This window comes from Lepidochelys kempii, chromosome 1 (assembly GCF_965140285.1).
Source record: "Lepidochelys kempii isolate rLepKem1 chromosome 1, rLepKem1.hap1, whole genome shotgun sequence".
Taxonomy (NCBI): Eukaryota; Metazoa; Chordata; order Testudines; family Cheloniidae; genus Lepidochelys; species Lepidochelys kempii.
In genome coordinates, this window is record NC_136380.1 from 202,630,540 (window position 1) to 202,650,793 (window position 20,254).

Below are 20,254 nucleotides of genomic sequence, written 5' to 3' on the forward strand. Positions count from 1 at the left end.
ACAGCGCTGGGTATGTCAGACCTACCCTACTCCTGGGGAAGCCTCCCCCTCGCCACTGTGGCCCCTTTATGGCCCCTGAATGTTACTGAAGCAGAATCTGGCCTGGGGCTTGAAACTCCCTTTGTCCACTCCACCTCCATCTCCACCCCAGAGGCAGGAATGGAGTAACTGAGAATGAGGCCCTAGACACAGGTGTGTGTGTGTGTGTGTGAGAGAGAGAGAGAGAATAGCTAACACTATAGATGTCATGTGAGTTGTGTGAACACAACCCTGTGTGTTTTCATGTTTGAGTTGGCGTGGGTGTGAGTGAATTATAACTCTCATGCAAGTCAGTTTGTATGTCTCCCTGTGTGAGTAGATATGTGTGTCCTATAGCTGTTGGGTATGTGTGTGTGTAAATACAGATGTGAGAGTGGCTCTGTGTGCACTCTAAAATTCAAATGCTGGTCTCCTCTAAAGCCCCTTATTGGTATTCCAGCAGTGCAAAGTGATCTTAAAACTGCCCGAAACAGCCCTTGTGTGGGGGAATGCTTGAGTGGATCTGAGCGAGCTATGGTGGCTTTCTGCTAGCCTAGCCCAGCCCCCCTGGCTGGAGCAGGTTGTGATGGGGCACAGCCCCTATAGAGCTGTTATAACCTATTACAACTTAGACCAACCCTGAGGCTACTCTGAGTTTCACTGGGTTGGGTGGGGGGAAGGGGGCACTGAACTGGCTCTTAGCTGGTGTCAGGTTTGGGGCAGCGTGGAAAGATGGCACACAATCCCTTCTGGTTGCCCTTTTGGTGGTCCTAAGCACCTGAGGATCAAGCCCTAGGTGGTGTGTGCATTGAATAAGCCTACGTGTGTATCTCCATGTGAGCAAGTAGGTGTGTCCACTGTAGGTGCTGGGAAAGTTGGTTTGTGTGTGTGTGTGTGTTTGTGTGTGTCAAGTCCCACAACAGCTACCACAGACAATGCCTGGCTGGGACTGAACAAAGCTGCACTGGCTATGTCACATCCTCTTCGATGCAGGAACCACTTGCACTGATTCTCCCCCTGCTCCCTGCTCCCACTGCCACCCTGACATAGCCATTCCCAGACGTGCGAAGGGCACACTAAGCCCCATTTCCCCTTATTCTCCTTCCAAACACACCCTCCCTCTTTTGTTAGGTCCTTCAATGGGCAAAACACTTCCTGTGTGTGCACCAGGAGGACTCTGCTTTTCCGTGAGTCTGATTTGTTTGCAGAAAGGGGTTTTTTTTCCTGGTTGTTTTTGTTTTCTGAGAGAGCGCTGAGACAGCTGTATTAATCACGCAAGCCCAGCCATGTGTAATGTGCTTTATCAACCACAGAGCAAGCACTGAATGGCAACCAGTTCGCGAATGGGCCCAGCGCAGTGCCTGAGCCTAGAAGATAAACCCGACGCTTCCCAAACTGACTTACCATCCTGGGTTAGTGAATGGAGAGGCTGTTCGCTTGGGACAATAACCAGACGGGAGGCCAATTTGCTAGGCAAATTCCTTAGTGGTTTTCAAAGTGGAAATGGGGAAGGAGGGTGAGGACGTGGGGGGGCAGCTCTATTCAAGGATTAAAAAGAGACGTAATGTCTGTTCTCTCCCCACCCCACTTTAATTTCAGTGCAGCTTTTCACAACAGGTTCCGCTACTTGGAAGGCAACTGAAAAAGGAGCGGGAGAGAGAGAGAGGGAGGGAGCAGGGTCTTTATGTGTATTTGTTATAAACTTGATATAAGATTTATATCCTCACCCCAAAAACTCCCCCCCCCCCAAATAAAGAGCTTACGGTAATGGTTTAAGAGACAATATTGTTATTCCCTGAATGGTCACATGGAGGCATCAGGAGGTGGTTTGAAGCCATGCCAAGTGGTGCGTTTCACAGCGGGATCTGTAGTTCTGCCAAGTTCTGGATTGTTTGGATCTGGAGGGGTATGTTCTGCCTGAGTGCTGGTCTAAACTGAACCCATCCACAGTACAGCTCAAACTCTGCTAACAGCGATCACACCTGGCAATTTATTACCCGGATTGATTAGCCTAGGGTGGGGTGGTTTCTAATCCATTTAGTGAAGATGGGGATTTTTCCAATATTCTGACCCAGAACCCCCACTAGAGCATTAAGGCAGGAACACTGTTTTGCAGCTATGCTCTGTGTGCAGCAAACAGTGCTACAACCAGGTTAAGCTGTAGCTGTGGCTAAAAAGGGCGTCAAGTGTGTTTACCACTCTATAGTGAGGGCAAAGGTTGAATTGAAGAGCATTTCCCTCGGCTTTCCAGTCCTAGCTCTCAACCTCCTCCTCCCTCTCACTCAGCTCACTGGACTCTCTGCAGCACTGCAGCTGGAGAGGGTTATGGAAATGTATGCAATCCAGGGCTCATTTTGGAATAAATCAATCAAAATTAAAATTAATGAACAAAAAGTACAGAAACAGAGCAAGCAATAAAACGATTTCTCTCTCTTTTGCGGGGGGGGGGGGGAGAGCAGGGGGAGGGAACAGAGGGTTTTTGGGCAGTCTTGGCAAATGTTAGCCCAAGCTAATGTTAGTTGTTATATTAATAATAATACTAAGACTTGGAGTTGCTCTAGCTCCCGATCCAAGGTGCTGTTTCTCGACCTGAATTAATTCTCTCAACTCCCTCTGAGGTCAGCATTATTATCCTCCTTTTACACACGGGGAAAGTGAGGATGAGACAAGACATGCAACTTGCCCAAGGTCACATGAATCATAGATTCACAGGTGTTAAGGCCAGATGGGACCATTCTGATCATCTAGTCTGACCTCCTGCATAATGCTGGCCACAGGACTTCCCCGAATTAATTCCTATTCAGAATAGAATAGATCTTTTAGAACAACTTCCAATCTTCAGTAAACATTGCCAGGGATGCAGAATGCCCTACATCCTTTCGTCAGTTGTTCCAGTGGTTAATTACCCTCATTGTTAAAAACTTGTATCTTATTCCCAGTTTGAATTTGTCTAGCTTCAACTTTCGCAATGATGAGTCTGTCTATGGTAGACCAGGAACAGAATCCAGCTGTCCCAAAGTCCTGGCTTGTGCTTTACGCACCTCTGCTCCTTTCTGCTTCATTGGCCAGATTTTCAAAAGAGCTCAGCATCCCACATGATCATGCCCTTTGGTGCCAAAGGGTATGTCTTCACCACAAGTGACTGGCACGTGGGTCTGAGCACCTGAGCTAGCCTAGCCCAGTTTGAGCATCCATACTGCAAAGCCATACTTAAGCCACAACCATGTTGCTGCACCTTACACTGGTGTTGTACTCACCAAATTGGAACAGAGCTTGTTTGAAAATCTGGCTCAATAATGTCAGCTGGAAGCCTTTTGCTTTCCTGAGCCCTACTTTCTGCTTAGGGTGGCAGGTTTTAAACAAGTGAGCTTCTGCTGAGCTGCAGATAACTGAAACCAACCAGCAATCCAATTATGTGACAGAGGTGCACCCTGGTCATACACAAATATACCATGACATAGTGATGAGCCTAGCCTGAATTGTGGACCCAAACACCCTGTGACCTTTGGGAAAGTTCTGATCCAGAGACGGATCAAAATGCTGCACCTCATGCTTGTCACGTCTTTTAATTATTTCTGTTTCCTGGCTGCTTCGGTGTCAGGAACAGGGATCAAAACAAGCATTTGGGCCTGTTTATGCTACAAGTTCTCAGCCAGGCTAAAGAATTAACATGTTTTAAAAGCAGCGTATGCGATTTGGGATTTCACTGGTCCTTCCTTTGAGCCCTGCTGGGGAAGTGAGTTCAAATCCTAAAGAATGGTTGGGGATGGGGAGGGACCTTGATCATGGTCTAGACTGGTTTCATGATGGGAACCAAATAATGAGCATAAAGATCGAATTCAGACCTGGTGTAAGCAGAATTTGGCCCTAGAAACACTGTGGTGCCTGCCAAGCAATTCTTCTTCTTGGGCATGAACAGCAGGTATGGCAGTGTCTGACCCACTTGCAAGCAACCAAGGACTTACCAAAGGATTTTTTATGCTCTGATTGGGACTGGCTTGATCAAGGGAAAGCAGTTCTGACTGCTCAGCAGGCCAGCCCTGTACCACGTTGGCTCCTCAGAGTTTGTGCTGCTCAAAAGGTCCTATTTCCCCATGATTTTTTTCCTGTAGAGACATCCTGTTTAAAACCAACCAGACCACCCAGTTTTTGCCAAATGCAGAGTCACTCTCCATGAGAAAAGTGTTCACTCACTGGAATTGCTTTGGTGCTAAGGTCCATGTGTTGGAGGGAGTGTGCTGGGAGAGAACAAGTGATCGCATTAACAGGAGAGGTCTCTGTGCTTCCCAGAGGGGAGCCAGTCCCTGGGTAGGAGGGAGAAGCATGGGAGGCCGTTAAAGGGAAAGCTGCTCTTTGGATCTCTTAGGAAGCTCCAACCTCTGATCATTAGACACAAATGAACAGCTCTCTTCTCCCTCCCTTCCTCCCACCCCAATCAAGGCATTAGTAACAATACAAGCTACAAGGACTACAGCTAAAAGGAGACTAGCTACAATCTACAGTCCATCCAGGGTCATTCTCCAATCTGCGTCTGTTTGGTGGAAAGATAGGCCTGCCCCCGACCAGTCACCTCACCACTATCTTTATCCTGTTGATGAGCAATGGAACTGGATTTTGTTTGATGTGGCCCTACTGAGTGGCTTCTGCACTTGATTCCTTCTGGTGTTAAAATACACAGCCCAGGATAGCGCCACTCACTGCCCTGACACTTGGCAAGCTCTGGCAGAGATCCCAGGACAGGCACTGTGAAGGAGGTGGGGCTGATCTGTAATCTAGGTGACCTAGTTGATGGGATAGTTTTTAAAACATTATGGCTCTGTTGGGTTATGGGAATGTTTACTATTTTCATGTGTTGGTTCAGTTTAATAGCAGGACTGTTAGGAAAGTAGCAGGAAGGTAACACATGACTCCAAGATAAGGAACCTCTCAGTAAACAAGGAGGGCTCAGAAGGGACAATGCTTGATCTGTTATCTGGGAAAATGCAACTTATAGGCTCCAGTCAAAGTTACAAGACTGCTTTTGCCACAGCGGGCTGCCAAAAGACCAAAGGAACGCTAAAGAGTTTAAAAGTCCAGGGCGAGGTAGCTGTCCAAGAGCTGCTCACGGAGAACTGACTGAAGCTGAGACAGATGCCGCTGGAGGGCCTGAAGAAGCAAAACGTACCTGGTCCACTACTATAGGGTGGCGGGGTTTAGGAGTAAGACTGTTAAGATTGGTTTGACAAAGCTGTCTGGTCACCTGTATGAATCACACTGGGGCCTGCTAAGTAATCACGGCAGGTACACAGGGTACTACAGACTCATGGGAATCCCCCCCGAAAGAGGTGAATGCACAAGGCCCTGGGCAGGGGCGGGGGAGGTGCAGTTAGAGAGATCAGAAAAGGTGCAGCCAGACCTGTGACTATGGCAGGCAGCACAGAAAAAAACACCCTTAAGGCTTAACAAAGATCCCATCCCACTAGCCTTATCCTTGGAAGGAGAGGGGCCTTCTTGAAAACTTTCTGCCACAAAAGAACTCTGAGCTCTTTTGAAAATCTGGCCTACTGATGATGCAGTGATGCAACAGCCAGACGCTGTGACATCAGAGCATAAATAGAGCAATGTTACAACACGATGATGTGACATTAGCCCAGATGAGATTTCAGGCACTTTGAATGTCTTGCCTCAACAATCAGGATGGCTAGAAATTTTACCAGGGAATTTGGTACTGTAGTGGTGGTCACAGGCCCCATTTTCAACAGCTGAAATAAGGACGAGTTGGGTTTCACTAATGCTCTAGGAAAGTCTTCCCCATCAAATTCAAGTCCCGTGTATTGTTAAATAGCTCCCTTTGAAATCTCTGACCTCTTTTAAACGGCAGCTAGCAGATAATAACAATACTTAGAATGTACACAGCCCTTTCCATCTCAATGCACCTCACTAATTAATTCACTAATTAATTAATCGTCAGAAACCCCAGGAGGTAGGAAAGTGTCATCTATATTTTATAGATAGGGAAACTGGGGTACAAAGAGGGGACGTGACGTGCCTTAGGTCACAGAGGAGGCTGATGGCAAAGAGAATGGAACCCAAAAACCCATATAGTGATGGAGTCCGCGTCATGCAAGGAAACTTTTTTGCCTGGTGTTTCTTTAAAGGTGAACTGCAAAGGACAAGTGAAGATTGAGATAAGCACCAATGCCTGTGCTGGATGCCCACATTAAAGAAGCAGCTGGGAGCTTTCAGCAAAAGAAATGAGGTGCAGAGTATTAAAATTATATTTTCCTTCTGTGAAATCCTCTCAGCACTTCCTGGTTCACTGAAGATATCGCAGAATACAACAAATTCCTAAAGACTCACTGGAACTGTGATGTCACAGTGTGACGTCCACCGAGACATTATTACTAAAACAAGAAGCAGCAAGAAAATATCAAAGGCAGCGGGGAAGAATTTTCATAGGTTGATTAAAACTGTGCTGGATGGCGCAGGCACTGTGGCTAGGACTTAGAAGGGGCGTTTGGCATAGAAATCTGGGCTTAGCTCAGCTGGAATTTTTAGCATTTGCCTTAATGGGCCACTAATGCACAACAGGAGACAATGCAGTTGGGAGAAAAAAATAGCAAAACCTTTGTCTGCCTGTGGAATTAAAAAAAGGACAAAAATGTCTTCTCAATTTGTAGAAAAATATTTGCTAGTAAAAACCCCACATCTTAAAAAATTAAAAGAACCAAAAACTTAAACCCTGAACAGCCATTGTGACTTTAATTTCATATCTGAGCCCATGTTTCATTTACAGTGTGTTTGATAATTGCATTTAATTGGATTTATTTTTCCATGCTAGATTCCCAACGGCCTGCTTTACTCCTTTTCCCAGCTTCTTGAATGTTATTTGCGAATCACTCCCTGGGATTTAATTTTAATGTTGGCTTGATTTCAATTTTTCTTTTTTTCGGGTACTTTTCGTTAATTGTATTTGCAGATTTGCCTTTAAACATAATAAGTGTAGCCCTATCCTGGCCCTGAAGAAGTTGTCTGCAGCAGAGCTTGATTTGAAATTGCGGGGTGGTTAAGTGAAGCTGGTGTAAAACTTCCACCATCCATTGCTCACTTCCTCTAAGGCTTCCCAGTGTTTGCTGTGCCCGGCCAATGGGGGCTGTGGGAAGCGGCGCGGGCCGAGGGACGTACTGGCCACCACTTCCCATAGCCCCCATTGGCCGGCACAGCGAACCGCAGCCAGTGGGAGCCTCGATCGGCCAAACCTGTGGATGTGGCAGGTAAACAAACTGGCCCGGGCCACCAGGGGCTTTCCCTGAACAAGCTGAGTCCCAAGTTTGGGAAACACTGCTCTAAGGAAATGCTGGTGTTCCGCTTGGCACACTGAATTGCTTTCCAAAAGAAAATGGACTCCTAATAATCCTTTGCATTTGACCTCAAAGTGCTCCAGCAACATTAACTAGTTAGTCCTCACGCCAGCCCTGAGAATTAAGTAAGTATCAATATCTCCATCATGGAGCTGGGGAAACTGAGGTATGGTGGGGCATAGGCAGTGCTTAATTTGTAATGAAAGAGGTGCCAGGGCTCAAGCAATTTTTTTACATTCATAACTGATGCAGCAGGCCCAGAGGTGCTGGGGCTATGAACTGCCAAGCCTAGAGGTGCCAGGGCTCAGCCCTGCCAAGTCCTGGCACAAATTAAGCACTGGAGGCCAGAGTTTTCAAAGTGACTAGTGATTTTGGGTGCCTTCATTTTTGGGTGCCCAACTTGAAACACCTTGTAAGGGCCTGATTTCAGAAAGGACTGAGCACCCATCCTCTGAAAATCAGGCCCCTCTCAATTGGAACATCTAATAATGGAGACATGGCCATACTGATTTGACCAAAACGAGTGTGTGGCAGATCTGGGAATAATATCCGGGTCTCCTGATTCCCTGCCTTGTGTTCACACTCATTCCTTGTGAACTGGGTCAAATCAGAGGTGCCTCATGTCTGCTTTAATGTCTACACTATGCTTCTTTTCACAGTTAGTGCCCCAACTGTCCTGCCATGTGAACAGCAAAGACATTTTCACTGGGAGTGATGAATCACAAAAAGTGAGGTGGTTCATTAGGATCAGCACTCAAAAGTTTGGATGCTTTTCTGGACATTCCATACCCTGAGATGGAAATCTGAGAGTAGTAGTTTTATGTTTTTTCCCCTCTTACAGGATTTCAGAATCCTTCTGCTTCTGGTCAGACTGGGAGGACCAAGAAATGAGCCTCTTTTTGAGTTACTGTGGCACATATGCTTCTGGTTGGAAAATATACAATAATTAGAAATGGGCCTGAGGACAAACTGAACACTGGGAACATTTGGATCTGGATCCAAACACAACAGCTCAGGCTAGTCTCTACAAAAAGTGGGAAGAAAAGAAGTTAAGCAAAGTCACTTGAACCTCAGGTTTGGATTCAATCTGAGATTTTGGCAACATTTTTTTGGGGGGAGAGAGGGGGAAGGGGGCAACTGGGATGCAAAGCAAAAGGGGACATCCTTATTTTCCTGTCATTCTGCTCTGCCCACCCTTGGCTTTTAGTATTTGTTGAGATGATGGAGAATGACCCGGCTAGAGAGGTACTTTGACATAAAGCATATACTGACCTGGAAAAGGGTTGGGGAGTGTGGGTAAAACTCGCTCTAAGGGGGGAAAAACAACAATAAGCAACATGCAGGAGAAAAGGAGATGCCACTTTCCACACCCAGCAAGCAGCAGTTACAAACCTGACAGCTCCCCCATCCTGCAATTGGACTGACTAAGAAGGTTTCACATACAGAGTATTATGCTACCAACACATCACAGTACATGTTTCCATGGATTCAGATTGGGAGTTGAGGAGAAACCAACTCAATGGCACACAGAACTGAACAATCAAGGTCTATACAGCAGGAGGAATAAAAGAGCTGCCATGACTCTATTTGTAGTGGAAGGGTCACATGGCCTCTTCCTGTTTCCAAATGCCACTGAGTCATCAGACCATGGGCCACCTTTGTGGCATCTCCTGCTTGGACCTAGCCTTTGGCAGAGAAGTGAATTATGCAGGTAGGCTTGCCAGGTCATCTACATGGATTTATTGCCTCCACAGAACCTATCTTAATGGACACACCCACAGGGATCTGAGCGCATGATCATTCACCATGCTGCAACCTAATTGGTGACACATTTCTTAAGTGCCCTCATCTCCCCATGGCGCAATATTTGGGGAAAAGTTTTCACAGTCCCATCAACATCTCCTCGTTTATACAGCCTACTGGGCTGGGGGATTTGGTTATAGATTTTGAAGATTCATCTTTGGTACATTGTTACATCATGATACTGCTGCTGCTGCTGGCACCATACTTTGCATTTCGATAGCACTTTCCCTTCCAGGATCTCAAAGCACTTAAGACAGACGTTAAAGAATTAAGACTCACATACCCATTCTGAGGTGGCAGATTATCCCCACTTTACAGATTGTGCCCAGATGCATTGAGAGGGTCACTGGTTTATCTATGGTCACACAGGCATAGCCAGGAACAGACCTGGACCCATGCCGGACACATGTTCTGACCAGTAGACCATTCTCCTTCCATTATACGAAGTGGAATTTGTCCCAGCCAATTCAGATTGCTCGATGGTATGTGTCACCCAAATGGTGAATATGGGGACTGAACCAGCTAGAGGAGTTCCCAGTCTCTCCTGATGCCAGGCTTGTGGCTGCAGGCATATGAATGTGTGAATATACCGTAGATCCTGATAGAGCAGAGAAGCAGCGACTCTGCTCAATGAACTAATAGACACTGTCTCTGTTTGACTGAACCTGTGGGAGCTGCACTAAGATCATCGCTGATGGAATTGTATTTGGCAGGTTATATAGGTAGTCAACCATTATTCACTTCTAAGCTGAACTTCAGCTATTGAGAGACACGTGCTCTTTCTAACACACCCGTGCTCATATAAACTGGACTCTGAATAGCTGAAGGTTCTCCAAGCCAATCAGGATGTAGCAGGTCAATTACGTCCTGGTGAAAATGACAGATCTCCTGCATTAACAGGCCCAGCAGAAGTGTCTGAATCCACAGCAGGAATTGGGGAGATTGTCTCTTGTTTGGAAAATACACAGGTAGGCTGGGTCTCTGTTATGTAGCAACAGGGGATTCTTGTTCTGTGAAAACAGGCTATTGTGCTGACATGATTTCCGTATTATTTAGTTAGTTAAATCATAACTCAGACCTGTTTCCTTCCTGTCCTGTAGATGGCGAGAGGCTGCATATTGCAAGCAGTTAGAATGCAATAGCCTCATTCTCACACTATTTTCTATTAAATGACTAGACCTCCATTCCCCTTGCCTGCTGAGCAACAGCCTTTCTACTCCACCAAAGGTGTAATAGCTGCTTCTCAGCCCCACCCCACCCCATCACCACCATAAGAATTCTACCTCAGCTCATTATTCTCCCTGTTATTGCAGCTCCAGAGACAATGCAGCGTTTTCTGGGAGGTTGTTGGGTGAAGTGCATGGTATGAACTGCACTATTCAGTCACAAGGACACGTCCCAAACTCCATCTGCTAGAAGAGCGCAACTGATTATCCAAAACTAATGTGTGCATGAAATAAGGTGTGGGCTAGCAGGTGAGGTAAGATATGCACGTCTGTGTGTATGTGTGTGTGAATGTGTGTGACTGTGTGTGTGTGAACCTGTGTATGTTCATGCATAAAACCTGCACTCTCACTGGGGCACTGATAGATAATGACAGTTTGGAAACATGCTCTGATTCTTCTAAGAAACGTGCTCATTGTTGGAAATCTGTTTGTCTGATTAACATGATAACCTATACCTGAAATCTCTTGGGGATTCTGTGGTGGGGACCTGCCTTCTGCTGCTTCTAATTGAAACAGGACTTGCCAGCTGCCCCTCCTTCTCCAGAGCTACTCATTCAAGGGTGCAAACTGGAGAGGGGACAGGACCACTGGGGTGACTGTCCCACTGTAAATCAGACCATACAACCAGCAGGAGCGCAAGGTGCTGCCGGTGCCTGTGGATTCCTGCTTTATCCCCATCAGTGGGCTAGACCCCAAGAAGGTGCAGATTATGATTTGCACCAGTTGAGGGTCTAGTCCAGGGTCTGAGGGGACAACTTCCATTTTGTTTCCATAATGCCTTGGAATGTCTTTGAAAGAATATTGTGCGTGCATATGTGTGTGTGCAAACCTGTGTGTGTGAGTGTGCTTGTTTACATTGGGTGGGTATACTTGTATGTTTATGTGTGTCTACACACCTTTATATGTGTTCAGATGTGGCTACATATCTTGTGTATGTATGCCTGTGCGTGTGTGTAGCATGGACTCAGCTATAATTATGGTCTTGCTCAGACACTTCCCAAAAGCACTCTGTTAATTCAGGAGAATGAAAGGAAAACAAAATCTTTCCTTCACACTGTATATAGGAAAAATGTTCCTAACACTTTTGACACTGATTCTCCATCACCATATTCTGTGATGATACCACTTGTACTTCTCTGATCATTTTCACAAAAATCCTTTCTATCCCAGACACACAGGGAACAGGATGTGTTTTGTTCTTTTCTTGGAGTTCATCACACTCTTTGCTGTAAACAGTCTCCTTTTGCTCCCCCTTGGCTCTGTTTCATTTCTTGGGATAAATCCTTCTGTCTCTGTAAGACTCCAGGAGTAAGGTGCATAAATCTCTCTGTCTATAGCAGACAATGATGCTTCCAGGTCCCTTGCACCACGTCACTCTCTGTCTATTAATCTTTCTCCTTTTTTTAACGTAGCGTCTCTCATTACAGTATCTACGTCTAAGGAACTCAGCTTTCTCTGACTTTTTTATGGTACCCGGTATTTCCTCGAACATCCCTCTCACGAGGCTGTATTGTCAAATAATTTTGTGCGTCCCTTTTACCCACTCAGCCATAGGCAAAGTTACATGTATCTTACCACTACCCTACTGCGCTATTTTTGTCTCACCAGCTGTCATTTTTCAACCACTACGGAACCTTCAGGCACCAACATTCTATCTGCCTCTCAAAAGGGACGTTGTTCTAGAGTGAGTTTTTTCTCTGTTAAAAATATATAAAATCTTTTTCTGCTATTTCAATCAATCTGATTCCAGAGAAGAAAATCACTCAAAAGCTGTACCTTGAAAACCTTACACTTGTTCATGCTTGGGCATGGGGCTGAGAGTGTTCAGTGGCTGCTATTCCAGTTGCTCTGTAAATGATTTTTTTAAAAAAGTGGGCTTGTGTTCTTTGCTTCCTTATGATGCGTGCTTAATTATTAATTATTATTACTTTTTACTTTCCCAGCCCTCTTAACTTTAGAAATATCAAGAATGGCAATTCTGGTCTCCTCTTGCTTTGATTCTCATCACTCCCACATTAACTGAAAGCAGGGGAGAGGTTTGTAAAAGTGTTAACAAATAATTTTCACCAAGACTCCTTCTATTAGTCACTGAAGTTATATAGGTGTTTACTAAACAAACACACAAACAACAACAAACAGCTACAAGGAGTCTAACAAAAATCTCTTCCTCTCTCAGTTACTCAACTTTCACTCTCGGCTCTCGTATTGTCTTCATTTCACAATTTCTCCAGTCCTAGCCTACACAGGACCTGAATTTCTAATGTAAAAAAACCAGCAAAATAAAACAGTAAGCAAACCTCAAGAAGTTTTAAACAATGCAGGCCCTCTTTATAAATCATAAAAAAAAAGCAAAAGATGGCGCAAGCTCAATGTATATCCTCTCTGCAGGTTATCTTTAATGGTTTCCCTGATATGGTAGATGAATTCACAAACAAGCTTATTCAGGGAATGTAGCTATCTGCTTGGGCTCTGAGAACCTGGACTTCTGGGATCTATTCCCAGCTCTGCCTGTGACTATGTGACCTTTGATAAGCTCTTTGTCCCTCAGTTTTCCCTCAGATGCTAAATACTGCTCATCTATCTCCCAGCAGCTTGTGAGGTTAAAATATTCACTGTCTGTTAATGCTTTGAGATCCTCAGAAGCAAGATGTGATAAGCATGCAAAGTGTTTCTATTTTTCTATATGAGTTCTGATCTTAGATTTTGTTTCAATTAAGCATTACAGTTCATCTGCAGAAGTGCAGCCATGAGAGAGGGGAAAATTTATTTTGTCAAATTTAGAATGTAGCCGCAAATCATGGGTTCTACTTTTGGCATTTTTAGTAGTAATAGTACTGAGAACAAAACTTGTAGCATTTGAGGTTCATGTTCCAGGCTACAGCCCTGAGACTTTTATTTGAATTTCCTGATGGTCCCCCAAGAGTAGGGCAAAAAAGACTTTCAGAGTAGAAACTTACCTTGTTTGTGTGCCACAAGTTTCCATTTAGTCAAAGACATGTTAATCTCTTATTACTATTGGAACCAGTGGCTTACAGGAAGTGTTCCATGGAATGCACCTTATTTTGCAAAACTTAAAATTAAAAGATAAAAAATCCAGAGGTCTGGTGAGTGCAAACATGCCAGCGGGTTCTCCCATCCCTGCTACATCGATTTTTTTTTCATTTAAAAAAACTATTTCCCTTATCTTTTGATAAGTCTGGCTCCAGAAAGCATAAACAAACCTATCACTCAAAGTGAGGCTCCCTTATAGACTTTACCTCCCAACCTGCCTAGAGAGGTCACAGCTCTATATACTCTAATACAATCCTGTATTTTCAGAGAAAGGATGGGCTCATTTATTTCCAAGTCTGTGGCTCTCACTGGATCATTCTGTTACATCCTATTTGTTGTGATAACAATATCTGTGTGAAGATGGGCTCAAGGTGCAGTATTTGTATCAAGAACTAGATTTCAAATACTCCAAAGTTTGGATGGGATCCAGAGTTGAATTCAGATCCAGGCTTGATCTATTATAGACCAGGTGGGGACCAGCTGTAAAGTTTGGATTCTATAAGCCCTCAGGGGCTTGTGGGGTTTGGGGGTTTGGGTCTGAGCCTCTCTTCAGTTCTGGGACCCAAGCTTGTGACTGTTGAGGTCTATGGCAATACCTTCATTGACTTCAAAGACAACAGGATCAAAACCTGGACGTTTGATTACATATTTACTTTAACTGGCTCTATATTTCCCTATATTCTAATCACCCCACTATCAGTGGGGGGCCTTCATTTCCCCACCCATGGTTCTTACAAAATGTAGCACGTCTCTTTAAATAATCCTGGTTTCTGTTTCTCATATAGTCACTCTTAGCTATCTTGCATCACTTCCTTCTATTTTCAGACCCATTTCTCTTTTCTCTGGCTCTCCCCTTCCCAGGCTCACTAGCTACTTCTTTCCATCTCTTTCAATGTTTGACATTTTTCAGCCTCCATGGAACTTTCAGGCCCCAATATTCCATCACTCTCTTAAAGGGGCTGTCACTCTGTTCCCTGCTTAAAATATATATTCTTGTTTTACCAGACTGCAGCGAAGAAAGTTACTCAAAGGACCAAGGGGCTTGAATATAACCCTTTACTCACATGTGCTTGTGTTCAGCTGTGACTACAAACATGTAAGTATCCATTACCTAATGGCTGCTTGGATTGCTGTTGGAGTTTGGCAGGCTAATGTTTTCCAAGTACCTGAATTTAGAACCCCTCTTCTAAAGCACACTTACTGTAGTGTAAAGGTACAGGCTGACCTTTGTAAGAGCCGCCTCGAGTCCCCCACCCCACTTCCATACTTACTGTAAAGGTATAGGCTGGCATTTGTGACTCCCAGCTTGTTGGCAGCCACACAGGTGTAGTTGCCATAGTGTTCTTCAGTGACATTGGCCACCATCAGGAGGGACTGGCTCCCCATGCTCTTGATCTCCAGGCCATTGGCACTGTTTATCCTGAGAAGCAAAGAGAAGAGATGTGCAATGCACTAACAACAAGTAGCTCAGTTCCCATCAGATGGAAGGAGTGATGGCAAGAGCAGGGGAGAAAGAAAGGAGAAAGACAAATTGTAGATAGATAGGTAGGTAGGTAGGTAGATACGGGTGGTGAAAGGCAGCAAGATAAGAGAGAGGGGAAAGAAGAAATGGGTTGGAGGAGTGGACGGTGAGAGCATGAAAGAAAGAATGAAAGTAGTGGAGGAAGGGAGAGGGGGAAATTGACAGAAAGAAAAGAGAGGACGATTAAAACGATGGTGAAGGTAGAATGACAGCAGTGGAGAAGGAAAGGAGGGGAAAAAGGATGAGTGAAAAGAAGAGATGCTATACCGAGCTGACATCCTTGGATGCAATCACTGCATATATTATTTGCTTTCCTGTGATAAAGGGGAGGGGCGCCACCAATGATCAAAGCCAATTTCAAGTAGGAGTTTATTGGACTGAGATAAAAGATTTTTTTAGAACGTTAGCTGGCCTGTTCTAATGAACATGTTCTAAAATGCCAGTGTAGACAAGGCAAGCTGTACTTCAGCATCTGCTAAGTGGTTGAGTTGAAACCCAGCATAGTAAAACTCCCTTTTTAACAAGTGCTCAGGTGTAAAGGGTGAGCCCAAGGCAGAGGGAATATTTACGTGTCATTCACCTGGCTGTTATTTATTTTCCCTTTCCCATGCCAACAGACAGCTGCCGTGGCTCAGGGCCAGGAAAGCTGGATCCAACCAATGGACCAAATTCGGTGATGAATCCTGGTCACATGCCACCAGAGGCACGTTGCACATGCGCTATGGAGGAGGTCATACTGGTGCAGAGAACGTTACATATAAACAACCTCTTCCCTCAGAGTTCAGGGAACCAAGGCCTAATGACCTTTGTTGGAATTTGGCCACAGCACCAGGACTAATACCATCTACTCTTGAGCAAAGGTCATGAGATCTTTAATGCACATAGATGGTCAGTAGATGATCAGAAAGATGGCACCAGTGGTGCCTTAATCCCACACCAGCATGCTGGTGCGGCATTGATGCAAAGGCAAAAGCATCATCTACTGAATCACCCACAGCACTTATTTCAGCATTTACAAGCAGGGTTTTACTCACGTCCTGACCAGGCCTGCCCTGCTTACCTTGTCTGAAGGAATGAGATAAGAGATGATTTTAAGCTTATATAGCTTGTGGAGGATTTTTTGTGTGGCATTAAGGGGCTTAGTGGGGAATCTACTAAGCATTTGAAGGTGGTAGAATAAGGAAGAAGATAGACAATATGTTTACCTGGTGTCATCTCTGTACCACTCAAAATCAGGCGTGGGCACTGCTGATGCCTCACACTTGAGTAAGGCTTGCCGTCCCGTGGCAGCTTCATTGCTCTTAGATTCGGTGATAGTGGGAGGGTCTGCAGAAAAGAAACACATGTTTGTTTCCCAATCTTTCAGGGGCAGAGAAGCAATGAATTTATTTTGGGGTTGGCTGGGCAAACAGAGGCCTTTTGGTGGGTGGAGACCCGCTGATACCAGTTACGTCAAAACAGATGCACAATCTTTTTGCTGACATTTTCATTCAGGGATTTAAGGATATTATAATATGTCTGGTAATGCAATACATATTAATAAGTATTTGCAAATGGGAACTTGCTATGAAGGGCTGTGGGGTTCACTTAAATAATTTAACTGGTGGGAAAAAGGACCCTACAAGGGAGATTTTTTAAAAATATCCTGCTTGGATTTTTCTGCTCCAGCAGTATATCTCTCTGCCATGTGCAGTGAGACAAACCATTTCCACTCCATTGGACCCAGCGCTTGAGATGAGTCATGAAATGAACAAATATTTTTCTATGGCCCTGAAAGCTGTACTGCTAGGCTAGCTGAGGCTCTAAATGTTCCATACTCCTGTTCTCTGCCGAAGAGCCAAATCCCTCCCTTTCAGCATTCTTCATATTAGCCATGCTCTATGGCTCTTTAAGAAAAACATTCCAGGCAGGTTGACAGCCCATTCCTTTGGCTCTAATCTTGATTTGCCATGTTTCCAACTAAGGAATAACGAGCCAACCAGTCCTGATCATTGAACAAAGAGCAGGCCCCTCACTAAGACATACTCATGAGAAAAGATGCGGGGACCTAAGTGTGTCCTGAATAGGTCCCTATATTATTCTTATATTATACTTCACAAGCAATTGCCCTGTATTTGTTAAATGCATTGGGAGGAGAATCACATGACTGGATTCTGTTCTGGGGTCTGCTCCCAGCTATTTCCTTCCCTATGCCTCAGTTTCAATATCTGTAAAATGGAGATAATTATAATGACCCACCTCAGAGGGGGTATCATTATGTGAGGCATAATTCATTAATATTTGTGAAGTGCTTTGAGATCCGCAGATGGAAGGGGTTAGTGAAGGGCAACATAAAGGATTACTGTACTTCATTGAACAAGTGTCCACCTGTAAAAGCACTTAGGTGTTGCACAAAAAATAACGTAATGGCTCAGCGGCTAACAGCCAGCACCAAAACTCTCCTATACCATTATTGGCACATCCTGGGGACAATGGGCAAAAAGAAAAGACGAGCAGTGAATTTAGAAAACAGCCACAAGAGAGGTATAATAGGGCACCATTACAGTGAGTTCTGTAATGTACTGGCTTCCTGGGTATCCAGGAGTGAGCAATGCTGTCCTCTGGTGGCTGGGTCCACAAAGAGGCTGCAGTATCTACTGCTAGTACCAGCCCTCTTTTAGCTTCCATGAAAGAGGGCAGTGCTTTTGGAGTTGAGGGACAAGGATGCTAATCCTGGCTCCCTAGGTGTGTGTGTAATTTATAGACTAAATTATGGCTATCTGTGCTCCACAGCACATGGATTTGTCACAGTTCTCCAGCCAGTCCTATGGCTAAGAAAGCCTTGCTTCCTCCAGCCTGATGCAGATTGAACTTTGGGACGGAAAGTACAGATAACGCAGCAGATCTCAGTTGCTCTCCTGGAACCCGGGACAGAAGGCCACCCTGCCAGTACTTCAGACTTAGATCATTAGGTATTATTACTGCAAATAGCACTTGCCTAAAATAGCAACTTTCCAAGAAATATAACCCCCAAGGATCAAATTCTCATCAGCCTGCACTGCAGCTCTCTCCCCAGGATTGGAGGCAGCTCCTAAATATTGCACTCATCCTATGCAACTCACACTACTATCAATAGCAAGTCTTTCTGTCTTCTAAGAAGTCCAGCACTGTTGTGTTTGAGCATGATATTGTGTGTGCAGAATAAATAGTGGACCCATAGTGTGGATTGGGGAAGAGAATTTTGTCCTGAATCATATTGACTAGGAATTGCCAATTGGTTCAGGTAAATGATGGGCCTGAGTGGCAAAAGTAGGATCCATATCTAACCTTCCCGTAAGTTTGAGGGTGTTTGCACCCTGGGTTTTGGTTTGGCCCCTTTATACAGGTGGGGCCAGCTGAGCCAGATCCAGATTCAAAGTTTGGAGGCAGTCAGATCCAGGGATTTTGATTCAGGCCCATCCCTAAATAAAATAAGAACTGACCTGACACATCAACCAAAATGGGAGATAAACAAGAGCATGTTTTGAGGTTCAAAGAATGTTTTTCCTTTTGGTTATGGTTTGAATTGCCCTTGCTCCCCGCACTTTCAGGCTCTGTAGGGCACAGCAGAGTCAGCATCCTGTGAGGAGGATTCTTCCCATGGCATTTCCAGCCGCAGATGAAATGGAAATCTCTACAAGAAAAATCTCTTCTTGGGAGGTTTCTGGCCTGACCTGAAGACCCAAGACTTGTGGATAAGCATCTATGCTTTTGGATAATTATTCAAATAACTCCTGGGGGCTTTTGGAGGTTTGGCCATCACTTAAGAGCAGGCTCTTGTAAGAGTCCTCTCTCTAAAACTGACAGCTCTCTTGATGTTGTGGGGGCTGGTTGTGCTTATGATAATGTTATGAAGCCTGTGAAGAATCTGCAACCCCTGATCTCTCACACAAGAGAAGCGTAAATGTTTTCTGCACACATGGAGAGTGAGTCTTTAGGTAGTAATCTCATTATGATTGATGCTATTTAATAGAAAAGGGCACTTCATTTTAGAAACCAGAGGTGGGGATGGCAAGCCAGGACAATAAGAGAAGATAAGACACATAATGTCACACGCAGATATGGGCATAATGTTGCATGTAGATATGGGCACTCAGAGAAAATGATTATAAAATATCACATATACTTATGGTATATGTGATATATATGCCTTCCCAATGCTTTATCCCCTGACTCTGTCCCTTCTTGCCTCCCCCAGTCCCATCCTGTTCAGGCCACACATTTAGTCCTGTCCTACTACTCTGTGTTTATGCAGGCTGTGGTGGATCAGAAAGGGTGCTTCCTGGATATAAACTCAGGCTGGCTTGGGACAGTTCATTTTGCAGATAATTAAGGAATTCAAGCCTGTATAGGAAGGGATTCTATTCTCGCCACTTAGCAGGGATGTCAATATTATTTTTGCGTCAGCTGTGATACTTAGGGACCCTTGGCTGAGGAAGCCATACTCTGATTATGAGGTTGACACATGGCGATTTAACTATTTGGCCCAGTCATGCCAGAAATGTAGCTCCTTGGGGCAGGGGATGTCATTTTGTTCTGTTTATACAGTGCTAATCACAAAGGGCCCTTAGTCCATGACTGCGGCTCCAAGGTACTACTATAATAATAATAATAATAATAATAATAACAACAACAACAACAACAACAAGAGAATGATGTGTGGGGGTGCTTTGTTTGGCCTGGTCTACACTACAAAGTTAGGCTGAGGTAAACTGCCTTGCATCAACCTAGCTGTGCATGTTTCTACATTCAAATTTGTCTCCCGCCAAGGTAGGCGCCTCGTTACGGTGATGCAGTGACACCACCTGTCCATAAGGTGCTGAGCCATTGTTGACCTACTGTGGTCAACACAATGCTACTGTCGACACTGCATGACCTATGTGGACTGTACCAGTCATCCAGCAACTGTCCCACAATGCCCGACACTGACTGCTCTGGTCTCAGTTGTGAACTCCATGGGTCACAGAGACTGGGAGAAACCCCTCCCTCTAAAAACCCTGTGCATTTTTGAAATGCCCTTTCCTTATTGCCCAGCATAGTGAGCACACCGAACAGCTTTCCCTTGTTGTGTGCAACCACCCAACCGACCACCTTGATTTTCAGCAAGTCTTGGAGCACTGGAGAAGTTCCAGAAGCCTGTCTGAAAGCTAATGTTATGCAGTTTTTAAAAAGGTAAACTGGATGACCTGAGTAATTAAAGGCTTCTCAGCCTCACATTGATTCCGGGCAAGATAATGGAGCAATTGATATGGGACTCGATTAATAAAGAACTTAAA

The 20,254-nt window shown here is 44.8% G+C and overlaps 1 protein-coding gene across 4 annotated transcripts in view; it reads right to left on the reverse strand.

Annotated features, from left to right (window-relative positions):
* LSAMP (limbic system associated membrane protein) overlaps nucleotides 1-20,254 on the reverse strand; it is a 1,352,562-nt gene that overhangs the window by 16,206 nt on the left and 1,316,102 nt on the right. For 3 of the 4 annotated variants that reach the window (XM_073308901.2, XM_078848314.1, XM_073308893.2), the window contains 3 exons: nucleotides 16,166-16,286; nucleotides 14,710-14,858; nucleotides 8,631-8,666 (listed from right to left, as the gene is read on the reverse strand). In XM_073308901.2, coding sequence (XP_073165002.1) covers nucleotides 8,631-8,666; nucleotides 14,710-14,858; nucleotides 16,166-16,286 — 306 coding nt within the window. The remainder of the gene's footprint in view (nucleotides 1-8,630; nucleotides 8,667-14,709; nucleotides 14,859-16,165; nucleotides 16,287-20,254) is intronic. The other variant, XM_073308909.2, reaches the window with a different exon arrangement.